Raw genomic sequence first — 21,089 nt, forward strand, 5'->3', positions numbered from 1 at the left:
ACAAGACTTTATACTTTTTAGTAAGTATCGTGTATCTCCAGATTACAGAGCTAGATGTGTTGCCTAATATTTTTAATAAAGAATAAAACTTCTATGAATTATCTATTCTCTTATCTATTCCAAATATTTTACTGTTCTACTTTTATTATCTTACTTACGTATATGTATATGTATAACTACAATATAAATGAAAAATAATTAACACAGCTTGCACAGTTTGCGTAGAATCTGGGATCTGAATCTCCAGCAATAGTCCTCTTTTTGTAGAATACTCTTCTTTCTTTTTATAATGTTTAAATTATTTTGTTACGTTTATTCATTTATTTTTTGTATCTTTTATAACAAAAATCTATCATTAATCTATCATTAAATGAACTGCTTATTCTTTTGACATTATTCTTATCTTGTAGGTTAAATTTATGAAATCTATTGGTGGTTCAGAGACGCATGAATTTATTCAAAATATTTTAAAAAGATTCATGAGTAATCAGTTGGCTACATTTTTCAATTTTCAAGGGAAAACTTCAAAAGAAAGGATGACGGGCAGCCGAAAATAGCATTTAGAAATACCAATTTATTTAAATGTATAATGAGTAAGTTTTTATAATAATGACATCAATTTTAGTATAATAATTATATAACTTTTTAAAAGCTGATCGCCCTCATCGCAACAATATTGATGAGAACGTTTATCTTATGTTTATCTTCTAGAGAAAATCATCTTTATGAAAAATCATATTGAGTTGAAGAAGAGATGTATAACTGTTATAATAAAACAATATTGAGTCTTGTAAGTTTATGGTACTTATAAAAATGGGGAAAACTTATAATTCCATCGCGCTCGATGGTCGCGCGGATTTGCTCGGATCCAGGAGTAACATTGAATGCGGATTTTGCCTTCAAACCATGCTTCAGAGCCTGCTTGGCGATCGTTTGCGCATCGACCCATGTCTTCGTAGGAGCTATTGGTGCAGGAACCGATCAAGCCGACCTTGGTTTCGTTTGGCCAGTCGTTTTTCTTTGCAGCGACCCAAATTTTTTGATAACAATCTTAATATCTTCCTCAAGAGACTCAATTGACGATCCTGTTTTTTCAAGTTTGTCTTTAAGAAGCTTCAGCTGTTTAATTTCAGCCTCAGTAAGAAGGTATTCGCCCTCTCCATATTCTGTAGCTTTTATCCAAGATTTAAGCGGTGGGCATTTCTTGTAAACGAACATGTATTTTTCAATCAGCTCTATTAAATCGGGTGCCTCTTGTCTTAGTATCAATACCTCGAAAACATTTGCGAATTTTTGATTTATTTTTTCTAGTTCTTCAAGTTCTTCTAGTTGTTTATTTACTTCTTCAAGTTCAGACAATAGAGATGAACAAAATGCTCTGGTTGTTGTTGAATGCTGGGTTAACAAAGTCGAACGAAGCAATCTGGTTGTAGTTGACTGGTTTGCGCATCGACCCATGTCTTCGTAGGAGTTGTTGGTGCAGGAACCGATCACGCCAACCTTGATTTCGTTGGGCCAGCCGTTTTTCTTTGCAGCCTTGCCTATCATATATGCGTTTATATATATATATATATATATTTTTTTTTAAAAGACACAGCTAAAAAAAATAGATCTTTTTTCAAGTTTCGAACACTTTAATTACCTAGTTTGGAGATCGGATGAGCCAAGTCGGGTGTAAAGGGTCCGTTTACATGCGGTTCCAACGTGGACAGATCCAATTCGATGATCTGATCGTACTTGGCGTTAGAATCCGCCGTCAACAGACTCTTGTGTTGATCGGCGGCTCCGGCGATTTCCGAGCGTCCAGTCGCCTTCAGATAATCCTGCATCCTGTAATTATACGGGAAGATCGAGGTGGTGGCGCCGATCTCGGCGCCCATGTTGCAAATGGTGGCCATCCCGGTGCAGCTGATGCTGTCGACGCCTGGACCGAAATATTCCACGATGGCACCTGTACCGCTCTTGACGGTGAGAATACCGGCCACTTTCAGAACGATGTCCTTGGGGCTGGTCCTACCTTTGAGCTCGCCCGTCAGCTTCACGCCGATCACCTTGGGACACTTGAGCTCCCACGGGATGTTCGCCATAACGTCGACGGCATCGGCACCGCCGACGCCGATGCACAGGCAACCTAGACCGCCACCGTTCGGCGTGTGCGAATCAGTGCCGATCATCAGTAAACCCGGAAAGGCATAATTCTCGAGGATAATTTGATGAATGATGCCGGAGCCGGGATTCCAAAAGTCCACGCTGTACTTAGCGCCAGCTGGTTTTAAGAAATTGTAGACTTCCTTGTTGATGTCCTTGGCACGTTTGAGATCTTGATCGCCGCCGATTTGCGCCTTGATCAAATGATCGCAATGGATGGTGGTGGATACTGCCACCTTGGGTATACCTGAGAGAGAAAGAAAAAGAAAAAGATTCTCTATTCGGTATCGCGATAATCTCTAAAAGCCTCAAAGCGTTGATGAAGTATTGAACGTCAATGATTAGTAATACCAGAACTGATGAATTGCAACATTGCCACTTGCGTGGTCGCATCCTGCATAGCCACGCAATCCGGTCGCAATCGGAGATAGCTGATACCACGGACAATCTCTTGCTTAGCAGATTCATCGAGATGAGAATAGAGAACTTTCTCGGATAGAGTCAGCGGCCGATTCAATCTGGAAACAAATAATAATTTAAGAAGGAGATACAAGAGCAGTTTTTATTTTTCTTTCTCTTCATACCTCTTTTTAACTACTTTGAGATTTTCTTCTAGCTTGTCATAGGGCAGATAACTGGTCGAGTCGAACTTGGACATTGCTACTTTGGTGGCGGCGAAGCTCAAGAGACTCGCGCTGAAGCATCGTTGCTGTACGTCCGCCGCTAAAGCGGACAATTTCTGCAAAGTGAACAGAATCTTAAAGACATCTTCAAGCAAAATCAAGTCGAATTATCCGCTGAATATTTTTTGAATATGTTTGACAGGTGTATACATATACATCCAGAAGTAAATGATATTGATTAGCACGTGCCGGCCAAAATTTTTGTCGCATATGCTACGCAACACTGTCTATTTCTGATCACAATTGCCCGTAATTAGACCCGAAATGCTTGACATTTGATGCATTTGAGATATTCTTTCGTCATAGATAAGCCGTGTAATGAATACGTTGGGATAATAAATAACGATAACCCTCGACAGTGCACAGCATAACAATAATAACGCGATATTTCGCAGCCAGGCGCGTCGACATGCAATAAGTTTGACGCTATTTTTCTTCCCTTTAGCATACCTTTTTTTATCTTTACGACTTCTTCCCCACTATCTTGAAACCCAACTTTTAATCTCGCGCTCCTCACACACCTGCGCCACATGATACACGTTGAATATAAAGGTGCCAATTCATGTAGCGAATAAATCGCCGCGAATAGAGGTCACGTGATCATTCGCAGTTCGCTAGCGAATAAACGCTATTCGCTGGATTTTTCAGCTTTTTACGAATATTCGCTGATGCAACATTTTGAAAATGGACTCAACACAAGTAAATCATTGAATTTATAAAAAGAAATTATATTTATTGTATATAATTATATTTATAGAATTTTTATAAGGAATTGAATTTATAAGTACTTTGTATGTTTATCTATTTTATAAATGCCTTTCTTAATTTCTTTTTTTAGGATTAAGTCTTCTAATTGAGTTGCAGATATACGTATGTAATTATGAAATCTCAAGTCTTCTAAAACCAGCTTGGGTAGCACAGCATGAAAGAATCCATGCTCTTTTCTTGCTTGAAAAATGGGTGTTATCCAATATTTTTTATGAGAATATTTTCTTTCTTTCACATTTAAGAGTACAGCAACAACGGCAGCAGCTCTCCTTTTCCGTATATTTTCTTGATAAAAATTATTTATTTGTACATAATTGAAAAAAAATTGTATTTGTTGATTATACCAACGCGTCCAGGTAGTAATTGAATTTTCTTCCATTTTAGAAAAATAAAAATTCAGCTCACTTCTTACTATTCGCTTATTCGCGACGAATAATTCGCTACTTCACGGAGAATTAGGCCGGTATTCATAGTCCGTTCTTATATTTAAGATCATCTTAAGAACCCATTCAACCAATCAAATAGCTGCAATGCGGTCATTGATTGGTTGAAGGGGTTCTTAAGACGATCTTAAATATAAGAACGGACTATGAAAATATGGACCAATGTCCTCGAAAAGATAGCGATATATACGCGCAGTTTGGCACGTGATTACGTAATGTCTTATATTTCATCTTGCAGGATTCCTCATTTTTGGATTCGCTCAAATTTACGAATTTCGAGACGTTCGTTCACATCGAGCATCGGAGCGTCTATCGCGTCCTTTTCTCTCCCAATGGCCGATTTTCCAGCTCGTACATCGAAAAATTACTCCGAAAAATCGGACCAACAAAGGACCTTGATCGCGGGAAGATCATCTCGCGCACTCCGGACAATGTCAATGTTAATCACTCGCGTCATCGGTTAGGAAGAGTCTCGAGTTAGGGCCTGAGCAGAATGGCTGCCTTATAATTTTAAGACTATGTTTTATGCCTTAAGTCTTTGTCTTAGGTAACGCACAATACTGTGTGTTATGTCTCGAGTCTTATGTATACGCGAACGTTTATTTCTTACAAACGTTCGCGTATACATAAGACTCGAGACATAACACACAGTATTGTGCGTTACCTAAGACAAAGACTTAAGGCATAAAACATAGGCCGGTATTCATAGTCCGTTCTTATATTTAAGATCGTCTTAAGAACCCATTCAACGAATCAAATAGCTGCAATGCGGTCATTGATTGGTTGAATGGGTTCTTAAGACGATCTTAAATATAAGAACGGACTATGAATACCGGCCATAGTCTTAAAATTATAAGGCAGCCATTCTGCTCAGGCCCTAACTCGAGACACTATATAAGCCAACGTTTGTAAGAAATAAACGTTCGCGTATACATAAGACTCGAGACATAACACACAGTATTGTGCGTTACCTAAGACAAAGACCTAAGGCATAAAACATAGTCTTAAAATTATAAGGCAGCCATTCTGCTCAGGCCCTTACAAATAGCTCGTAAAGGCTGCGTCAATCATCAGGGGTCAAATAGTATTGACCTCTGAAAAGGAGGAAACTCATTCCGGTGCTCACGCGTTCCTTCTCGGGTCTCTCGCGATTCTCGAGGATCTTCGAGTCTCCTCTCGTCTTTACCTGTGCACGAAGAACATGCGTGCAATACGACATGCTGAGGATGAATTAGCGATCCACCGTCTGTTAACTCCTTCTTCTTCTTCTTCTTCTTTGGTTTTTGGTATGGCCACTTCTGATCTAGAGAGCGATCAGTATATGCAGGCCAGCAACTGGTGAAACTGTTATAAGGTGAAAGCACATAAAATTGCATAAGCGCATAACCACAAGCATAAGGAAATTGATTGGTCCACAAATATATGCATAAGAAAATGAACCAATCAATTTTCTTATGCTTATGGTTATGTGCTCCTGCAATTTTATGTACTTCCACCTTTAACTCCTGTGCTCGAAGCATGGTTTTCTTCCACCATGGCTCGAAGGGTGCAAGCGCGTGATGGAAAGTGCGTGACCGTTAGGGCTCGTTCCCACTGAGCGCGTCACGCGCGCGTCAACCAGCGTGAGCCAATCAAAACATCCCATTGTAATAACACGGAAAACATGTTATTACAATGGGATGTTTTGATTGGCTCACGCTGGTGACGCGACGCGTGACGCGCTCAGTGGGAACGAGCCCTTACGGTTCGCCCCACAGACTTCGGGCCTGAGCAGAATGGCTGCCTTATAATTTTAAGACTATGTTTTATGCCTTAGGTCTTTGTCTTAAGGCTATAGCACACACTTTCCATAAGACATAACAGTAAGGTTTCGACCAATCGCGTTGCTCAATTTGGCCGTCCGTAACCAAATTGAGCAACGCGATTGGTCAAAACCTTACTGTTATGTCTTATGGAAAGTGTGTGCTATAGCCTTTAGGTAACGCGCAGTATTGTGCGTTACCTAAGACAAAGGCCGGTATTCATAGTCCGTTCTTATATTTAAGACCGTCTTAAGAACCCATTCAACCAATCAAATAGCTGCAATGCGGTCATTGATTGGTTGAATGGGTTCTTAAGACGATCTTAAATATAAGAACGGACTATGAATACCGGCCAAAGACTTAAAGCATAAAACATAGTCTTAAAATTATAAGGCAGCCATTCTGCTCAGGCCCTAATCAATTAGAACGTTTCTCCAAAAGATATATCTGTTCCGATTTTAAATAACCGGGTTCCCCATGTACCGGAAAAAGCGGAAATAAGTAAGAGTAAAAAATTATTTTTTATGAATTATAGTTAACAAAAATAATCAATTTTGTAAAAAAATATCTTTTTATAATAAATGGAAAATTCCAATGGAATATAATTTACGAAAAAACAAAGCTAATTCAGAAATATTGTAAATTTTAGGTTAGAATTTTTTCCGGTTTTGCGTAAAATATATTCCATGGGGAACCCAGTCATATAAAAGCGGAATGGAATAAAGAACTTTATAATAATATAAATTTAACAAGAGAAATATATTATTTTAGTGTAATTTTGTTGTTTTTTATATTTTGTGAAAATATAAAATTAAACTAAACTATTTATATGAAACAATGATAAACATTCATTTTATATTGTAACATTTTATTAATTTTATTGTAATATTTTATTCAGAATAATATATTTTCACCTCCCATACAGCACAGAGCATTGCAGCAATATTGCAGAAATATTACAATGTTGTTGCAACATTGCAGCAACATTGCAATATTGCCGAGATATTGCTGCAATGTTTTGTGCTGTATGGGCTAATTTAATGTTAAGGCCGGTATTCATAGTCCGTTCTTATATTTAAGATCGTCTTAAGAACCCATTCAACCAATCAATGACCGCATTGCAGCTATTTGATTGGTTGAATGGGTTCTTAAGACGATCTTAAATATAAGAACGGACTATGAATACCGGCCTAAGTGTAATAAATTGTTACAAAATTTAATATATATATCTGAAAATAAAACACACACACACACACATATTTATTATATTATAATAAAAAAATTTACCGAACATTATTATTTTATATAAAAATAAATTTATAAATTTTATTTATGAATAAGAAAGACTAGATATGCTAGGTATGTACATACATACGAGAACGCTAGGTATAATGTCTTTTGGAGAAACGTTCTGATTGGTTACCCCCACTATACTTCTTTTCCGTTCCGCTTTTTCTTCTAGAAAATGAACCAATCAATTTTCTTATGCTTATGGTTATGTGCTCCTGCAATTTTATGTGCTTTCACCTTAAGCGCGCTTATGATTTCGGACCGGTCTTTGACGCTGTTGGCACCATCAGCACCAGTGATGGTAGGCCGGGTGAGTTTTTCGCGCATGCGCAGTAGTAATCACAGGAAAGCAACGGTGAATCAGATAGCGGATTATGGGCGCCAAAGTTTTGGCGGGCAACAGCATCTGAGTCGGTGATTTTTGTATCTTTTTCTTTTTCAGCTTAATTAAATTTTTGATAATAATTTATATGATAGTGTGCTGTTGGTCGCTCGTAAAAATTTTCTAAAAATTTTCCTTCAAAAATTTATTTAAGGGCGACCAGTGACACACTTTTTGCTTCTACTAGATACTTCGTTAACGCCGCGTTCGCGGCGCATGCGCGAAAAACTCACCCGGCCTAACGATCATATAGTTAGCAGACAAATTTGATATTCTCTATTATCTATTAAACCAATCGCTTGGGAATCGTTTGGACACATTTAGGAATAGATTCTCATAGTTTAGGAAATAATAGTTTATTTATAATTAATTAAAATAAATTGATCGTATAGTTAGCAGATATAAATATTTAAAAAAAAATTTTTTTTTTTAATTAACGTAAAATTATTTGGGAAATATGTCTGTAATGTTTTTAACGTTTGGGAAATAATTATTTCATCTGAAAATCGGTAAATATGTCGATGAAAGGAGCCCGCCTCGACCTCCGGGAAATTAGCCGGGCAACTTCGACTTTTTTAATTTTTTTTTTTTTTTAATCGTTTGTTGGTTAATTTCTTACGACAAGCATGGAGCTGACACACACACACACACACACACACACACACACGGGTGGGTGCAAGGGGGGCCTTCGGCCCCCCTCCCGCACCCGCACCGTCCACCATGCTTCGCGTGAAAAGTTGCAAAATGGAACCTCGCTTCGCGTGGAAAGTTGCACCCTACCGTAGGCACCCCTACTGGCGGGGTGGGTGCAACTTTCCACGCGAAGCAAGGTTTCACTTTGCAACTTTCCACGCGAAGCGAGGTTCCACTTTGCAACTTTTCACGCGAAGCGAGTGGGACGGGGTGGGCGCGGGAGGGGGGCCGGAGGCCCCCCTTGCACCCCCACGTGTGTGTGTGTGTGTGTGTGTGTGTGTGTGTCAGCTCCATGCTTGCGTAAGAAATTAACCAACAAACGATTAAAAAAAAAAAAATTTAAAAAGTCGAAGTTGCCTGGCTAAATTCCCGGAGGTCGAGGCGGGCTCCTTTCATCGACATATTTACCGATTTTCAGATGAAATAATTATTTCCCAAACGTTAAAAACATTACAGACATATTTCCCAAATAATTTCACGTTAATTAAAAAAAAAATTTTTTTTTAAATATTTATGTCTGTTAACTATACGCTCAATTTATTTTAATTAATTATAAATAAACTATTATTTCCTAAACTATGAGAATCTATTCCTAAATGTGCCCAAACGATTCCCAAGCGATTGGTTTAATAGATAATAGGGAATATCAAATTTGTCTGCTAACTATATATGATCGTTTCAGAGAGAGCATCTTTTTTTTTTACATAACCAATTTTTCTTCAACTAATTTAAAGTGTCATATATAAGTGCAATTATGGATTGCGAATAAAAAAATGTTCATTATACGGAAACGGAACGGACGCTCCTTGCTCAATTAATTTCAGAAGAAAAAGTAATTGAAAATAAAAAAACAGGAGCAGCAGATTTAAAACAATATTTACATACATATATTTACATATTTACACTAGTAATATTAGTAATTTTGTAATCTATAGGTTTTAGTCTCCCCCTTTGGTAATTTCACTTTTCATTTAGCTGTATAATCGCAAAGTGATTCGTGAAAAATTCACGTGAAATCATTGAGTAAAAAGTGAAAAGTGAAAAATTTCGCTCAAAATTACATGATCGATGCCCTGACGTGCGGTTGCGATGGCGCTAGTGCGCCACGGTGATTAACGTGGCGCAAGACGATTGGCTGTGAGAGTTTTTGGCGCGACCCGAGATGAGCGACCACGACTACCGGCGAGAGTCTTTTTTCCGGTCGTCGTACAGTGAGCACGAGGCCGTTACTTTGCACGTGGTGGCTATTGCGCATTTTTCCCGGTCTAAGCCTTATGATTGTGGTCGTTCCTCGGACAGTATTGTTGTTCTCGTCGCGAGTTTGGCCTGTAGCCATCGGTAAACTGGCCGAGCGTTCTCTATCTCGGTATTCTCCGGGTCATTTATTGTATTTATTTATCCCGAAATCTCTATCATCAGGCATTCCCCTCCCGGCTCGCCCATTACCTGACGGCGTGGTTTCTATCTCGGAAACCGCAGCTATCTTTCATCCCCTTACAATATACTTATTATATGTATTAATTCAATAAAATTCGCTATAATGCCATTAATGTTTATTAATTTATTTATTCATTGATAATATCTCTGTTATAGACAATTTATGGATGAACCATACAAAAAAAGACAAAGACGAAGAATGAATACGGAGGATGGATCTGTCAACAGGGATGATGACAAACCTAAAACTAACGATGCTAAAATTGGAAGTGTTACTGTACCTGAATTCTCTATCAATTGTGATGTCGATCATACGGAAACAAAATACGGAACAAAGAATAAGCCAGGCAACTTCCACAAGGTAAGAATTAGTTAAATTTATTGATCGACATATGCTAAAGTAATTTCTTTTTCGCCTTCTTTGCATGTTTTCTGCTATGGCTGCATCTGTACTCGCTTGCGCTTTCGCACGTTCTGTTGGTATTGCGACCTTCTCTTTACTGCTGGTATATATTTCATGCATATCTTGAGTGTGATTAGCAAAATTAATGGGGCCTATCTGATTTTGTTTACAGATACCAAAGGAATCAGATATAGCTGATCTCTCTACAACGGATTTTAAGATCGTCAAAACAAAACTTACATTTGTGGATAAGAGCAAGTATATAAAAAGTTTCTTTAAATATGGAGCATCTGTGATTCGGATAACAGCCCCGAGCCGTTTCGGAAAAACTACATTTATGAATATGCTCGAGAACTTTTTGAAGATAACAGTAAATGAAGATGCAAAGCCAATTTCAAATCCAGAAGATGGTGATAATTACAAGCTGTTTATGAATTTGCAGCTAGGTTTTGAGCATCCAGAGTTCGTTAAGGAACATTGTGGTCAGTACCCCGTGATATTTATGAGTCTTAAAGATGTAGGAGGAGAAACAAAGGGAGACATTTTAGAATCGCTGAAGGAAGCTCTTTGTCGGGCATTCCGGCAGCATTCTTACCTTCTTGAAAAAGCTGCTGATGGTTCTTGCAGTTTTAAAGATAAGAAAATAGATGATATCGAAATATTTCTGAACTATTATAACCGTAATAGGCTGAAAGAACTATCCCAATCTGATGTAGAGGACGGATTGCAATTCTTGTCTGAAATATTGTATTCTCACTTCAACAAAAAAGTTGTTATTCTCATAGACGAGACCGACGCGCCCATTATGAAAGCTGTTACAGAGAACATGGATGATAAACTCCTGCGATACCTGTTAAATTCTATTAGCCATCTGATGTCAGCAAGCTTAAAGGATCAAACAATTGTGGCGCGTGCATTACTTAATTCCTCTGTTCGTTTATCTGGAGCATTTTCCTGGGAATTACGCAATCATGGTAATGTTCTATTCTTGGAAAGAGATGATTTTTCTGGAGTATATGGATTTACAGTACAGGAAGTAGATAGTCTATTTGAGAAAAGTGAATTTCAAGCAGTGAAGGATTCTGATGGTGTCAAAGAGTGGTACAATGGATACCAAATATTAAATAGTGAAGAAACAAGAATTTACAATAGCTGGTCTGTCATAAATTATTTGCAAAATAGTGTTACAGAAAAGAGAAAAATGTTTGATAGCTATTGGGCCAGGTCAGGCTTTGTGGATATTTTAGGAAACTTGTTTGTGAAATCTCAGATACAAAAGCCAATCGAGAAACTTCTTGAAGATGAGAACATTCAAATAAAACTAGCTGAGCCAACAGTTGATAATATTTTGGAACTGAAAAAGACAATCTGTGATTCACAGAATAAATTAGAAACCTCGCAAGTGAATTACTTCTTACAGCTTCTGTGGGATAATGGTTTGTTGAATGCAGTTGAAAAGAATGCGCACATTGTAAGTCTGAAGATACCAAATTGGGAGATAAAGAGCGTAATCGAACGTAAATGTTACAGTGAATCGATGTTTAGTACAAAGTATAAACTCGAGCCTGAAAATATAGAAAAATATATACAAGCACTGAGGAATTTGCTATTAATGGCAAATGATGAAGAGGAAACTGAAAAAAGTAAAGAAAAACCATTTCGTGAATTCGTTAATGCAGTTTCAGGCCTCTTTTCAGAAGGTGCGACAATTCCATATAATGAGTCAGAGTTATATCACATTCTTTTTTATTTGGCATATAATAGTACAATTTTCAGTGCACAAGCTAACAGAGCGGTCTGTCAAAAGATCTCCAAGGAAAAGCGAGGAAGAAAACACGAATTTGACATGCTTGTAATTCTTAGAACAGTTGGAGCCATATTTGAATGGAAATATTGCAAGGCAAATGAAACAGAAAGATCACAAGATGCTCTTAAACAAATTATTGATAAACAGTATTTCAAGGTTTTTGACAAGGAGGAGTATAAACATGTTAAAACAAAAATTTATGTTGGTTTGTGTTTTAAGATAAAGTCAAATGTGACTATGCGATACTTAGTGAACACTACTGATGTAGATAAAGCAAAATTTCTGGAAAGTACTTCTACAGAGGCTACTAAAGCTGATACCGCTACTGTTGTCAAATGATATCGTGCATTGGCTTTGTTTGTGTTTAATAAGTAACAAATAAGTATTGTCGCATTCTTCTCTGACAGAGTCACGTGTAAACAAATAAGTTTTTATTTTTTTCTTGTAATTTCTTAGTTATATTTCATTACAGTTAGTTGATAAAATAAAGAGGTCTTTGTATATTTTTATTAATAATAAAATATTTTGCTAAAACATTGAAAATAAGGTCTCCTAAGAAGTAATTGCTGCGGCATTAAAACAAAATAAATCGTTGTAAATAATATATATGTGTAATCGTTGTAATAATATATATTAGACAACCAATGAAATGTGCTGATGAGGTCAAATGAGGGTGCAGTTTACAGCTTTTAATTGAGTTGCCTAGCTTTCAAATAAATTTTTTCAAAGTTATATAATAATATATAAAAGTAAAAAGAAAATAATGTTATCAAGGATGATGGTGCAGAGAATTATGAATTTAATATACATTTAATACACATTAAATTTAATATACATTAAAAGCCTCTCCTGTTAAATGCTACGTCCCGATTTACAACAGGTAATTTAATCCCTAAGCCTTAAGAAATTGACCAATCACAGTCGAGTATTCTCTTCATACTTGACTGTGATTGGTCAATTTATTAAGTCTTACGCCTTAAAATCTCAAGCATCGTCTACAATGAGATTTTAAGGAGACTTAAGGCGTAAGACTTAAGAAATTGACCAATCACAGTCAAGTATTAAGAGAATACTCGACTGTGATTGGTCAATTTCTTAAATCTTACGCCTTAAGTCTCTTTAAAATCTCATTGTAGACGACGCATCATTGTAGACGCCGCTTAAGGGCCGCTTCGACCAAACTCCGATTAAGGGCCTGAGGGCTCGTTCCCACTGAGCGCGTCACGCGTCGCGTCACCAGCGTGAGCCAATCAAAACATCCCATTGTAATAACATGTTTTCCGTGTTATTACAATGGGATGTTTTGATTGGCTCACGCTGGTTGACGCGACGCGTGACGCGCTCAGTGGGAACGAGCCCTGAGCACAAAGATGGTGTAACTGTTTCCGACAAAGTCATATGCGTAAGTCGGAGACGTTAGTCAACGCACAAGGATTTTACGTAAACGTAGGCCGTATCTTGTATTGCATGTTATGCGATACCTATGTTTACGTAAAATCCTTGTGCGTTGACTAAAGCGTCGTCTACAATGGCCGTAGCATAAGGTTGTAAGACCGTAGTCGTAAGAAATTGACCAATCCCAGTTGAAGTTCAGGAGAATAATCAACTGTGATTGGTCAATTTCTTACGACTACGGCCTTACAACCTTATGCTACGGTCATTGTAGACGACGCTTAACGTCTCCGACTTACGCATACGGCTTTGTCGGAAACAGTTACGACATCTTTGTGCTCAGGCCCTTAATCGATTCGTATTAAGTAAGCCGGAAATTTTTCAGCCAACCAAAAATCTCCTTATAGAATCTTTTGTATTTCGTATGAAGATGTTTGAAGTGTGATTAAAAACGTTTGTGAGTAATTAGAATAATTATAAAAAATTAATCATTTTTACAGTATGTAGTTAGCCAACATAACTAAATATTAAAAATTCTCCTTATGAATCGTTTGTATTTCGTATGAAGAGTTTTGAAGTATAATTAAAAAGGTTTGTGAGTCATTCGTTTAATTTTAATTAAATTTTTTTATATTGTGAAGTTAGCCGGAAGCTATATAAAATGGACGCCGTCCTGTGATTGGTCGATTTGCTTATGGTAAATACTAAAATTTTCTCATGTGTACTGACTTTAAGTGTAAGCAAAACGAGCAAATTTATCTCTTTGTAACTTTTAATCCATGACTAATTTATTATTAATTCCGCATAATCGCATAATATATCATGGATCGTGGATAAGCGTAGATAATTGAAATATGTTTGAAAGACGAAATGTCTTTACGTTACGATTTCTTCTGTGCGTTGACTGAAGTTTAATTTTACGTACGGAGTTAAATTTACGATCTATACTTAACGTAACGTAATGCGATACGGAACACCTTGTGCGGAGGTCCTAAGTCTCCTTAAAATCTCATTGTAGACGACGCATAAGACCGGGTTTACAGTAGGTAATTTAAGCTTAAGCCTTAAGAGGTTGATCAACCACAGTCAAGTATGAAGAGAATACTCGGCTGTGATTGGTCAGTTTCTTAAGGCTTAAAGCTTAAATTATCTATTGTAGATCGGGATTAATTCTCAGCACCATCATCTTTGATAAAATAATTCTTTTTTACTTTTATATATTATTATATAACTGAAAAAATTTATTTGAAAGCTAGGCAACTCAATGAAAAGCTGTAAACTGCAGCCTGCAGCCTCATTTGACCTCATCAGTACAGCACATTTCATTGGTTGTCTAATGCTGCAGTAATTACTTCTTATGAGATCTTATTTTTAATTTCTTAGCAAAATATTTTATTATTAATAAAAATATACAAAAACCTCTTTATTTTATCAACTAACTGTAATGAAATATAACTAAGAAATTACAAGAAAAAAATAAAAACTTATTTGTTTACACGTGACTCTGTCAGAGAAGAATGCGACAATACTTATTTGTTACTTATTAAACACAAACAAAGCCAATGCACGATATCATTTGACAACAGTAGCGGTATCAGCTTTAGTAGCCTCTGTAGAAGTACTTTCCAGAAATTTTGCTTTATCTACATCAGTAGTGTTCACTAAGTATCGCATAGTCACATTTGACTTTATCTTAAAACACAAACCAACATAAATTTTTGTTTTAACATGTTTATACTCCTCCTTGTCAAAAACCTTGAAATACTGTTTATCAATAATTTGTTTAAGAGCATCTTGTGATCTTTCTGTTTCATTTGCCTTGCAATATTTCCATTCAAATATGGCTCCAACTGTTCTAAGAATTACAAGCATGTCAAATTCGTGTTTTCTTCCTCGCTTTTCCTTGGAGATCTTTTGACAGACCGCTCTGTTAGCTTGTGCACTGAAAATTGTACTATTATATGCCAAATAAAAAAGAATGTGATATAACTCTGACTCATTATATGGAATTGTCGCACCTTCTGAAAAGAGGCCTGAAACTGCATTAACGAATTCACGAAATGGTTTTTCTTTACTTTTTTCAGTTTCCTCTTCATCATTTGCCATTAATAGCAAATTCCTCAGTGCTTGTATATATTTTTCTATATTTTCAGGCTCGAGTTTATACTTTGTACTAAACATCGATTCACTGTAACATTTACGTTCGATTACGCTCTTTATCTCCCAATTTGGTATCTTCAGACTTACAATGTGCGCATTCTTTTCAACTGCATTCAACAAACCATTATCCCACAGAAGCTGTAAGAAGTAATTCACTTGCGAGGTTTCTAATTTATTCTGTGAATCACAGATTGTCTTTTTCAGTTCCAAAATATTATCAACTGTTGGCTCAGCTAGTTTTATTTGAATGTTCTCATCTTCAAGAAGTTTCTCGATTGGCTTTTGTATCTGAGATTTCACAAACAAGTTTCCTAAAATATCCACAAAGCCTGACCTGGCCCAATAGCTATCAAACATTTTTCTCTTTTCTGTAACACTATTTTGCAAATAATTTATGACAGACCAGCTATTGTAAATTCTTGTTTCTTCACTATTTAATATTTGGTATCCATTGTACCACTCTTTGACACCATCAGAATCCTTCACTGCTTGAAATTCACTTTTCTCAAATAGACTATCTACTTCCTGTACTGTAAATCCATATACTCCAGAAAAATCATCTCTTTCCAAGAATAGAACATTACCATGATTGCGTAATTCCCAGGAAAATGCTCCAGATAAACGAACAGAGGAATTAAGTAATGCACGCGCCACAATTGTTTGATCCTTTAAGCTTGCTGACATCAGATGGCTAATAGAATTTAACAGGTATCGCAGGAGTTTATCATCCATGTTCTCTGTAACAGCTTTCATAATGGGCGCGTCGGTCTCGTCTATGAGAATAACAACTTTTTTGTTGAAGTGAGAATACAATATTTCAGACAAGAATTGCAATCCGTCCTCTACATCAGATTGGGATAGTTCTTTCAGCCTATTACGGTTATAATAGTTCAGAAATATTTCGATATCATCTATTTTCTTATCTTTAAAACTGCAAGAACCATCAGCAGCTTTTTCAAGAAGGTAAGAATGCTGCCGGAATGCCCGACAAAGAGCTTCCTTCAGCGATTCTAAAATGTCTCCCTTTGTTTCTCCTCCTACATCTTTAAGACTCATAAATATCACGGGGTACTGACCACAATGTTCCTTAACGAACTCTGGATGCTCAAAACCTAGCTGCAAATTCATAAACAGCTTGTAATTATCACCATCTTCTGGATTTGAAATTGGCTTTGCATCTTCATTTACTGTTATCTTCAAAAAGTTCTCGAGCATATTCATAAATGTAGTTTTTCCGAAACGGCTCGGGGCTGTTATCCGAATCACAGATGCTCCATATTTAAAGAAACTTTTTATATACTTGCTCTTATCCACAAATGTAAGTTTTGTTTTGACGATCTTAAAATCCGTTGTAGAGAGATCAGCTATATCTGATTCCTTTGGTATCTGTAAACAAAATCAGATAGGCCCCATTAATTTTGCTAATCACACTCAAGATATGCATGAAATATATACCAGCAGTAAAGAGAAGGTCGCAATACCAACAGAACGTGCGAAAGCGCAAGCGAGTACAGATGCAGCCATAGCAGAAAACATGCAAAGAAGGCGAAAAAGAAATTACTTTAGCATATGTCGATCAATAAATTTAACTAATTCTTACCTTGTGGAAGTTGCCTGGCTTATTCTTTGTTCCGTATTTTGTTTCCGTATGATCGACATCACAATTGATAGAGAATTCAGGTACAGTAACACTTCCAATTTTAGCATCGTTAGTTTTAGGTTTGTCATCATCCCTGTTGACAGATCCATCCTCCGTATTCATTCTTCGTCTTTGTCTTTTTTTGTATGGTTCATCCATAAATTGTCTATAACAGAGATATTATCAATGAATAAATAAATTAATAAACATTAATGGCATTATAGCGAATTTTATTGAATTAATACATATAATAAGTATATTGTAAGGGGATGAAAGATAGCTGCGGTTTCCGAGATAGAAACCACGCCGTCAGGTAATGGGCGAGCCGGGAGGGGAATGCCTGATGATAGAGATTTCGGGATAAATAAATACAATAAATGACCCGGAGAATACCGAGATAGAGAACGCTCGGCCAGTTTACCGATGGCTACAGGCCAAACTCGCGACGAGAACAACAATACTGTCCGAGGAACGACCACAATCATAAGGCTTAGACCGGGAAAAATGCGCAATAGCCACCACGTGCAAAGTAACGGCCTCGTGCTCACTGTACGACGACCGGAAAAAAGACTCTCGCCGGTAGTCGTGGTCGCTCATCTCGGGTCGCGCCAAAAACTCTCACAGCCAATCGTCTTGCGCCACGTTAATCACCGTGGCGCACTAGCGCCATCGCAACCGCACGTCAGGGCATCGATCATGTAATTTTGAGCGAAATTTTTCACTTTTCACTTTTTACTCAATGATTTCACGTGAATTTTTCACGAATCACTTTGCGATTATACAGCTAAATGAAAAGTGAAATTACCAAAGGGGGAGACTAAAACCTATAGATTACAAAATTACTAATATTACTAGTGTAAATATGTAAATATATGTATGTAAATATTGTTTTAAATCTGCTGCTCCTGTTTTTTTATTTTCAATTACTTTTTCTTCTGAAATTAATTGAGCAAGGAGCGTCCGTTCCGTTTCCGTATAATGAACATTTTTTTATTCGCAATCCATAATTGCACTTATATATGACACTTTAAATTAGTTGAAGAAAAATTGGTTATGTAAAAAAAAAAGATGCTCTCTCTGAAACGATCATATATAGTTAGCAGACAAATTTGATATTCCCTATTATCTATTAAACCAATCGCTTGGGAATCGTTTGGGCACATTTAGGAATAGATTCTCATAGTTTAGGAAATAATAGTTTATTTATAATTAATTAAAATAAATTGAGCGTATAGTTAACAGACATAAATATTTAAAAAAAAATTTTTTTTTTAATTAACGTGAAATTATTTGGGAAATATGTCTGTAATGTTTTTAACGTTTGGGAAATAATTATTTCATCTGAAAATCGGTAAATATGTCGATGAAAGGAGCCCGCCTCGACCTCCGGGAATTTAGCCAGGCAACTTCGACTTTTTAAATTTTTTTTTTTTTAATCGTTTGTTGGTTAATTTCTTACGCAAGCATGGAGCTGACACACACACACACACACACACACACACACACGTGGGGGTGCAAGGGGGGCCTCCGGCCCCCCTCCCGCGCCCACCCCGTCCCACTCGCTTCGCGTGAAAAGTTGCAAAGTGGAACCTCGCTTCGCGTGGAAAGTTGCAAAGTGAAACCTTGCTTCGCGTGGAAAGTTGCACCCACCCCGCCAGTAGGGGTGCCTACGGTAGGGTGCAACTTTCCACGCGAAGCGAGGTTCCATTTTGCAACTTTTCACGCGAAGCATGGTGGACGGTGCGGGTGCGGGAGGGGGGCCGAAGGCCCCCCTTGCACCCACCCGTGTGTGTGTGTGTGTGTGTGTGTGTGTGTGTCAGCTCCATGCTTGTCGTAAGAAATTAACCAACAAACGATTAAAAAAAAAAAAAAATTAAAAAAGTCGAAGTTGCCCGGCTAATTTCCCGGAGGTCGAGGCGGGCTCCTTTCATCGACATATTTACCGATTTTCAGATGAAATAATTATTTCCCAAACGTTAAAAACATTACAGACATATTTCCCAAATAATTTTACGTTAATTAAAAAAAAAAATTTTTTTTTAAATATTTATATCTGCTAACTATACGATCAATTTATTTTAATTAATTATAAATAAACTATTATTTCCTAAACTATGAGAATCTATTCCTAAATGTGTCCAAACGATTCCCAAGCGATTGGTTTAATAGATAATAGAGAATATCAAATTTGTCTGCTAACTATATGATCGTTAGGCCGGGTGAGTTTTTCGCGCATGCGCCGCGAACGCGGCGTTAACGAAGTATCTAGTAGAAGCAAAAAGTGTGTCACTGGTCGCCCTTAAATAAATTTTTGAAGGAAAATTTTTAGAAAATTTTTACGAGCGACCAACAGCACACTATCATATAAATTATTATCAAAAATTTAATTAAGCTGAAAAAGAAAAAGATACAAAAATCACCGACTCAGATGCTGTTGCCCGCCAAAACTTTGGCGCCCATAATCCGCTATCTGATTCACCGTTGCTTTCCTGTGATTACTACTGCGCATGCGCGAAAAACTCACCCGGCCTACCATCACTGGTGCTGATGGTGCCAACAGCGTCAAAGACCGGTCCGAAATCATAAGCGCGCTTAAGGTGAAAGCACATAAAATTGCAGGAGCACATAACCATAAGCATAAGAAAATTGATTGGTTCATTTTCTAGAAGAAAAAGCGGAACGGAAAAGAAGTATAGTGGGGGTAACCAATCAGAACGTTTCTCCAAAAGACATTATACCTAGCGTTCTCGTATGTATGTACATACCTAGCATATCTAGTCTTTCTTATTCATAAATAAAATTTATAAATTTATTTTTATATAAAATAATAATGTTCGGTAAATTTTTTTATTATAATATAATAAATATGTGTGTGTGTGTGTGTTTTATTTTCAGATATATATATTAAATTTTGTAACAATTTATTACACTTAGGCCGGTATTCATAGTCCGTTCTTATATTTAAGATCGTCTTAAGAACCCATTCAACCAATCAAATAGCTGCAATGCGGTCATTGATTGGTTGAATGGGTTCTTAAGACGATCTTAAATATAAGAACGGACTATGAATACCGGCCTTAACATTAAATTAGCCCATACAGCACAAAACATTGCAGCAATATCTCGGCAATATTGCAATGTTGCTGCAATGTTGCAACAACATTGTAATATTTCTGCAATATTGCTGCAATGCTCTGTGCTGTATGGGAGGTGAAAATATATTATTCTGAATAAAATATTACAATAAAATTAATAAAATGTTACAATATAAAATGAATGTTTATCATTGTTTCATATAAATAGTTTAGTTTAATTTTATATTTTCACAAAATATAAAAAACAACAAAATTACACTAAAATAATATATTTCTCTTGTTAAATTTATATTATTATAAAGTTCTTTATTCCATTCCGCTTTTATATGACTGGGTTCCCCATGGAATATATTTTACGCAAAACCGGAAAAAATTCTAACCTAAAATTTACAATATTTCTGAATTAGCTTTGTTTTTTCGTAAATTATATTCCATTGGAATTTTCCATTTATTATAAAAAGATATTTTTTTACAAAATTGATTATTTTTGTTAACTATAATTCATAAAAAATAATTTTTTACTCTTACTTATTTCCGCTTTTTCCGGTACATGGGGAACCCGGTTATTTAAAATCGGAACAGATATATCTTTTGGAGAAACGTTCTAATTGATTAGGGCCTGAGCAGAATGGCTGCCTTATAATTTTAAGACTATGTTTTATGCTTTAAGTCTTTGGCCGGTATTCATAGTCCGTTCTTATATTTAAGATCGTCTTAAGAACCCATTCAACCAATCAATGACCGCATTGCAGCTATTTGATTGGTTGAATGGGTTCTTAAGACGGTCTTAAATATAAGAACGGACTATGAATACCGGCCTTTGTCTTAGGTAACGCACAATACTGCGCGTTACCTAAAGGCTATAGCACACACTTTCCATAAGACATAACAGTAAGGTTTTGACCAATCGCGTTGCTCAATTTGGTTACGGACGGCCAAATTGAGCA

At 36.6% G+C, this 21,089-nt stretch overlaps 3 protein-coding genes across 14 annotated transcripts; 1 reads left to right on the forward strand and 2 right to left on the reverse strand.

Annotated features, from left to right (window-relative positions):
- Positions 1 to 554: 554 nt before the first annotated feature.
- Positions 555 to 5,553, reverse strand: LOC145970146 (aconitate hydratase, mitochondrial-like). Of its 6 annotated transcripts, XM_083096651.1 has the most exons (6): positions 5,539 to 5,553; positions 5,229 to 5,386; positions 2,733 to 2,887; positions 2,500 to 2,666; positions 1,643 to 2,425; positions 555 to 1,541 (listed from the first exon to the last, which is right to left on the reverse strand). In XM_083096651.1, the coding sequence occupies exons 2-6, from the start codon at positions 5,259 to 5,261 to the stop codon at positions 982 to 984; spliced, it is 1,698 nt and encodes a 565-aa protein (XP_082952777.1). In that variant the 5' UTR covers positions 5,262 to 5,386; positions 5,539 to 5,553; the 3' UTR covers positions 555 to 981. The 6 variants fall into 6 exon arrangements, with proteins under 6 accessions (XP_082952777.1, XP_082952780.1, XP_082952781.1 ...); XM_083096654.1 differs by lacking the exon at positions 5,539 to 5,553 and having other exon boundaries at positions 1,643 to 2,395; XM_083096655.1 differs by lacking the exons at positions 5,229 to 5,386; positions 5,539 to 5,553 and adding an exon at positions 3,282 to 3,506.
- Positions 5,554 to 9,356: 3,803 nt separating this feature from the next.
- On the forward strand, positions 9,357 to 12,359 carry LOC145970215 (uncharacterized). Of its 4 annotated transcripts, none has more exons than XM_083096773.1 (3): positions 9,357 to 9,547; positions 9,803 to 10,007; positions 10,222 to 12,359. In XM_083096773.1, the coding sequence occupies exons 1-3, from the start codon at positions 9,372 to 9,374 to the stop codon at positions 12,193 to 12,195; spliced, it is 2,355 nt and encodes a 784-aa protein (XP_082952899.1). In that variant the 5' UTR covers positions 9,357 to 9,371; the 3' UTR covers positions 12,196 to 12,359. The 4 variants fall into 4 exon arrangements, with proteins under 4 accessions (XP_082952899.1, XP_082952900.1, XP_082952901.1 ...); XM_083096774.1 differs by having other exon boundaries at positions 10,231 to 12,359; XM_083096775.1 differs by having other exon boundaries at positions 9,377 to 9,575.
- A 2,311-nt stretch (positions 12,360 to 14,670) lies between these two features.
- On the reverse strand, positions 14,671 to 17,659 carry LOC145970212 (uncharacterized). Of its 4 annotated transcripts, none has more exons than XM_083096768.1 (3): positions 17,469 to 17,659; positions 17,009 to 17,213; positions 14,671 to 16,785 (listed from the first exon to the last, which is right to left on the reverse strand). In XM_083096768.1, the coding sequence occupies exons 1-3, from the start codon at positions 17,642 to 17,644 to the stop codon at positions 14,821 to 14,823; spliced, it is 2,346 nt and encodes a 781-aa protein (XP_082952894.1). In that variant the 5' UTR covers positions 17,645 to 17,659; the 3' UTR covers positions 14,671 to 14,820. The 4 variants fall into 4 exon arrangements, with proteins under 4 accessions (XP_082952894.1, XP_082952893.1, XP_082952895.1 ...); XM_083096767.1 differs by having other exon boundaries at positions 14,671 to 16,794; XM_083096769.1 differs by having other exon boundaries at positions 14,671 to 16,794; positions 17,441 to 17,643.
- Between the last annotated feature and the right edge of the window lie 3,430 nt (positions 17,660 to 21,089).

This window comes from Camponotus vicinus, unplaced genomic scaffold (genome assembly GCF_025532165.1).
Source record: "Camponotus vicinus isolate PSW18456_S1 unplaced genomic scaffold, iyCamVici1.0 SCAF_4, whole genome shotgun sequence".
NCBI lineage: Eukaryota > Metazoa > Arthropoda > Insecta > Hymenoptera > Formicidae > Camponotus > Camponotus vicinus.